Source organism: Schistocerca piceifrons, chromosome 3 (genome assembly GCF_021461385.2).
Source record: "Schistocerca piceifrons isolate TAMUIC-IGC-003096 chromosome 3, iqSchPice1.1, whole genome shotgun sequence".
In the NCBI taxonomy this organism is placed as follows: Eukaryota; Metazoa; Arthropoda; class Insecta; order Orthoptera; family Acrididae; genus Schistocerca; species Schistocerca piceifrons.
In genome coordinates, this window is record NC_060140.1 from 478687081 (window position 1) to 478693080 (window position 6000).

General features: G+C 39.5%; 1 protein-coding gene across 1 annotated transcript in view; it reads right to left on the reverse strand.

The window, feature by feature from the left end:
- LOC124788751 (probable sodium/potassium/calcium exchanger CG1090) overlaps positions 1–4392 on the reverse strand; it is a 123309-nt gene extending 118917 nt beyond the window's left edge. The window contains exon 1 of the mRNA XM_047256032.1: positions 4334–4392. Within this exon, the coding sequence (XP_047111988.1) occupies positions 4334–4392 (59 nt within the window). The remainder of the gene's footprint in view (positions 1–4333) is intronic.
- Between the last annotated feature and the right edge of the window lie 1608 nt (positions 4393–6000).

Consider the following 6000-nt stretch of genomic DNA (forward strand, 5'->3'; position numbering starts at 1 on the left):
CGGAGCCTCTGGTTGAGACCCTCCCCTCAGCTCGAAATCAAAGGACCACGATCAACTGCCGGCCGGAGTGGCCGAGCGGTTAAAGGCGCTACAGTCTGGAACCGCACGACCGCTACGGTCGCAGGTTCGAATCCTGCCTCGGGCATGGATGTGTGTGATGTCCTTAGGTTAGTTAGGTTTAAGTATTTCTAAGTTCTAGGGGACTTATGACCACAGCAGTTGAATCCCATAGTGCTCAGAGCCATTTGAACCATTTGAACCACGATCAACTCTGGGTGCGATACTGCAAATTCGTGAGCTCTGCTTCCACCGCACGACTGGGGCTACCAGCCTTCACCACTTGCGCCATTGAACTGAGGATGGTCTCAGAATTCTAGAAACAGGGGCGGTCTTGTTGAACTGACGTAGGTGGCAATTGGCTGTATCTCTCACTGGCACTCATCGCTTACCTACACAAGCAAACTCTTGTACAAGCTCTACGGACACAATGAAATGCCTCAGAAGCAGTGAAGTGTTTGTTGAAGTCTCACATTAGGTGAAACTCTCCTCTAGTGTTCCTCAAAGTTCTTTTTATGTGTATATGTACAGCTGATTGGCTAGCTCTGGTTCTTTGTCTTGACAGTCGAATTATTTCCTACAAACTTTTGTTATTGTTCTGTAGTGCCTTCACTTCCCGCGCAAAACAGACATACATATTCGCCGAGTAGGTTCGTCTCTGATTGTTTGCCAGATAGTCAATAAGCACTAGACTTGGCTACTGTTTCTATGTTTCGGAACAGTGTATCGATACGTGGAACTGTTTCAGTGTTTCGAAACGGCTATGTTTCACTGTTTCGAAACAATGGTGTTTCATTCCGCTCTGTGTCGGATAACGGGACCTGATTCGATCTCGAGCCAGCCACAGAAACTGTATCGTTGTTTCAAAATTAGGCTGTTTCAGTCCACTTGTGCTTGGAACGGACTAACTGTATCGAAACAGTGATGTTTCATTTCGCTTTGTCTCGGACGAGATTCGGGCACGGCACAGATACGGAAATACGTTTAATATACTACTTCATCGAACTCTTTCAAGAGTGTCGAAATCCTTTTGACACACAACAGCATGAAGCTTAAGATTTCCGAAAATAAAGCTTCGTTTCTAATTGATTGCTCTATTCCGAAATGGCGTAATATATACTTTATAAACACTAACAAACAATAAAATAAAGCACACTATTCGCATTCAAAATAATAAAAGTGTGAAAAACATTCAGTTAAATTACACATCTCCTATAACATATGCTTATCTGTTGATGTACAGTAACCATATTAAAAAACTCAAGTAAACCTACAACATTTTGAATTAGAAAAGGCGTAGAGTGGCAATTTTTAGACATATACGTAAATTGGATGCACTTGAAAAGCAATATGATTGACGGATCATTGATGATGTAATGGTGAACGGGAAGGGCTGAGAAGCATGGTGGATTTATAGTAATGATTCGAAACGCCTTAAGGGACAAAAATTTTTTTCTCTTATATTTTGTCATTTATTCGAATTATGTGGCTTTATTTGTGAGTCTACAGTCAATGTGCCTATTCTCCACAATGATTTCTTTTGTGTGCATGGATATTAGCAGGCCGAGTATATATTATCCATACTAACGAAATGTGGGAATCCCAGTAGCGTATCCATTGTTTCTGCAGTTTTTTCCTGCCTCCAGTACAGTTCGTGTTGGTTCTTCTGTCTTCAGCTATGGCGTTACGAAGTCCGGTGTGGGATTATTTTATGAAGATAAATCCTGAGAAAATTAAATTTAACTTGTGCTCGGCAGTGTTGTCGTTTAAAAGTAGTTCAACTTCTTGCTTAAACAGACACTTGCGACATAAGCATCCAACAGTTAATTTAAGTGAAACTCGTTCGAAATCAGTCTTTATGAATCTGGGCAGTGATGAAACCAGTTCAGTTTCCACAGCAACTGTTCAGGAATCTGCCATTCCAGTGGCTGTGCGTCAAGATGAACAATCTGTGCAAGAAATACCCAGCACTTCCACCAGTTCAGTTCTGGGTAGGTGTGGTAAACAAACAAAGATTACTGGATTTGCATCAAGACCAGTGCCTTCATCCAAACGAGCCAAAATAGACGAACAGATTTTAAGACTTGTTAAAGAATACCTTCCATTTAATGTAGTTGAGAGTGTAGAGTTTAGAAAAATGACTTATTTATTAAATGAAAACTATGTACCACCAAGTAGAAAAACACTCTCCCACAGTTTACTCTCTCAAGTGTTCGACCGCACGCTAGTGCGAGTAAGATCTACAGTGCAAGCTGCATCCTACATCTGCATTACAACTGATGGATGGACATCTGTGAAAAATGAGAATTATATTGCAGTGACTGCTCACTTCATTGATGAAAACTGCAATCTGAAGTCATATTTGTTATCTAGTTTTAAATTCCATGACAAGCATACAGCAGAAAACGTTTCCAAAGAATTACAAAATGTGACTTCTACTTGGGGTATCACCAATAAAATTGTAGCTTGCACTACAGATAACGCACCTAATATGGTGAAGGCAGTGATGATGTGCAAATGGTGGCATGTACCTTGTTTTGCACATACACTGAATTTAATCGTGCAAGCAAGCCTTGAACCAATTACAGACACAAGGGCAAAAGTGAAGTCAATAGTGGAATTTTTCAAAAGAAGTCCTCAAGCACTTGAGAAATTACACAATATTCAGAAGCAAATGGGCGTTCCTATTTTAACACCGAAACAAGATTGCCCTACGAGATGGAATTCCACATATGAAATGTTTGACAGGCTTTTGAAAATCAAAGAGCCTTTGCAAAGCACCCTTGCCATCCTCAGTGTGGATTCACAAACAAAAATCTTGTGAAATACTATCTCCTTTTGAACAAGTCACAACAGAAATTAGCAGTGAAAGAAATGTAACCTTGTAAAATGTTGTCTTATTAAGCAAAGGTTTACAAAGTCATTGTCCGAGACTAAAAAACTCAGATCACAGCAATGAAGCCACTAATACAGTAATTGCTAAACTTGAGGACGGAATCTGTACCCGCCTCGTTCAAAAGTTTGCAGATAAAGCAATTGCTTGTGAGGCAATATTACTGGATCCTCACTTCAGGGAGCATGGTTTTCCAAAAACTGGGCATCGATTAAAAGAAACAAAAGATGCCATAATTAACAAGTGCTGTGCAATACGACAGAAACCCACTCGGTGTTCTACAGAAAATCCGCTAGCAGGCAAACCAGTTGAGGTGAGCACATTCACTTCTAGCAGTGGCAACATTTGGCAAGATTTTGACCAAGCTTTAGGTGACTTGATCCAAAGTGTAGACAATCCACGTGCTGCAAGTATAGTCGAGCTTGATAAATATATGAAGATGCCACTGATACACAGATCACAAGATCCATTGCTGTGGTGGAAAGAAAATCATGTGTTGTTTCCTGCACTGTTTGAAAAAATGAAACGACGTCTTTGTATTATGGCCACCTCTATTCCACGTGAGCGCATATTTTCAAAGCAGTGGCAAACAATAACAGACAGACGATCCCGTCTTTCAAGCGAAAAAGTATAAAAAATGATATTTCTAAACTACCACTTAGGATAGGCACAGCAGATCTACTCAGAAATGAAACAGGAAAATTTCAGTTGATTTTGTTCTTCTCTGGACAGAGTGCACTGAATTTATATTTGATTGTATTTTGTTTAGTCCACTAAACTGTGCATGTAGCTACCTTACAAGAACATTTTTCTCAAATTTGTTGCACATAGAAGACACGTTTTTGCTCACCATTCATTGAGTTTAATTTTTTTCGTATGTTATTTATTCATTTATGTGTTTGAGAATAATTATCTGATTTGTGTATGTATATGTTTGTGTGTATATTTTTGTAAATGTGCTGTGTTTGGTTATTACACTATAGGCATCTTGATACTTGTGTATGATAAAAAATTCTCAGGCAAATCAACAGTTGTACTTCGATACTTTTGTTTTTGGCGTTCAGATACTGTGACAAAAATTGCATTTTTACAACAACGTAATTTCATCTCTGATTTCCTGGGCAAGTATATAATAAAATGGTAATACATCTGCTTGCTCTGACTACTTGAGGGAACTCCATGTACCTGTACCTCAAACAAACTTCTTTAGCAAGAACTATAAGTGGTGTAGAGGCAGATTTGCCATGATACAGGTATCACAAAGACATTACACTGTAGGAACTGCTTTAAATTTTCGTCTGGATTTTATACTTCAAAGAAACATACGAATCTCTGCATTTCAGTTACCTTGAAATGTTTTCCTATTCTTTCAAGTGTACTTACTATGAGATGTATCCAGCTAACTTGTGAATGTTTGATGAGAAACTGTCATACTTGACCATTGCGCTGTATCTTCCAGTCTGTTACGGTAATTTTTTGATCTGTGTGCATCAGTCACTTTGCATCCTGCTCTGTGTGACAAACAATGGAAAATTTATCTGCGGGTAGTAAAAGTGTGAGTGGCATACTCATAAATGTTAATTCAGTGCCTCGCTTCCAGGATGTTATCTCAATAAATTATATCTCATGATATGCCTTTTCAGGAGCACATACAGATTATCACTCATAAAACCTATCAAAATTATGCACTAGAATACAGGGAAACGAGTTTGGCAAAATCTGTTACGTCAAACATATTAAGTCTGACCTCGGCCAATTGGAAAGTATGAAAGTCACATGACACAAAAGCAGTGCATTTGCTGCTACACGAAATATGGAACTGCAAAGACGTCTAAGTGAAAGTTTCACACTTTCTGCGATATGATTGGCGGTCTCGCACCTCATTTGTGTTTTTATGACAATATTTATACAGTAGACACTCAAGATTATATAATGTGACGGCCTATACTATTATAAGACACAAACTGTTTCACTGTTTCGAAACAGTGTTTCGAAACATTACATTGTACTGTTTCATTTGTTTCGAAACAGTTAGGTGTTTCAGTTTGCCCATCTCTAATAAGCACAATCGCCACCGATTTGCAGAAAACACTGACCATGCCATTCTCAAAGGAGGAAACCGAAAACTTTTTTGTTTAGAGCAAGCAACTTCTACCTCATTTCGATTGTTGAAGTTTTCCTGGTGGACTGAACATTCCATAATTTTTGGGTGTATACCCAAGACACCATTATTTCCACATATGATACTTCCTCTGAGAATATTCCATCAAGAGCCTCAGTTACGGATTCATTTTGTAGTGGCGAGATAAGGATAACATCTGAAATAGCGCAAGAGGAAATAATGCTGACTAGAGTGCAAGCCAAAAATGATGAAATATTTTATCAGTTAGAGACAGTTTCAAAAATCACGGTACGGAAGTAGGTTGGCCTAGACACAGACGCACACACGCACGAGGGCTGTATGATTGTTAATTCATCTGGAGAGTACACGTCGAGTTGCCAGTACAAGAATCAAACCAGATATTGCAACACTGTTTTGTGGATAGCTGACTTATTGAAAAGCGCGGCTGTAGTACAGTTATAAGGTTTATAATTTGCAGTGCAACTAGTCACAAGTATGACTTAAAAAGTTTATTCAAACAAGACCATTATCGGTTTCAGATTTACACTGAGGTAACAAAAGTAATGGGGTAGCGATATCCACATACACAGATGCCGGTAGTATCGCGTACACAAGGTATGAAAGGCCATTGCATTGGTGGAACTGTCATTCGTATTCGGGGATTCGTGCGAAAAGGTTTCCGACGCGATTATGGCCGCACTACGGGAATCAACACGCTTTGAACGAGGAATGGTAGTTGGAGCTAAAGGCATGGGACAATCCATTTCGGAAGTCATTACGGAATCAATATTCCTAGATTCATAGTGTCAAGAGTGTGCCGCGAACACAAAATTTCAGGCATTACCTTTCAGCACGGACAACTCATTGACCGACGGCCTTTACTTGGCGACCGAGAGCAGAGGCGCTCGCGTAGAGTTGTCAGTGCTAA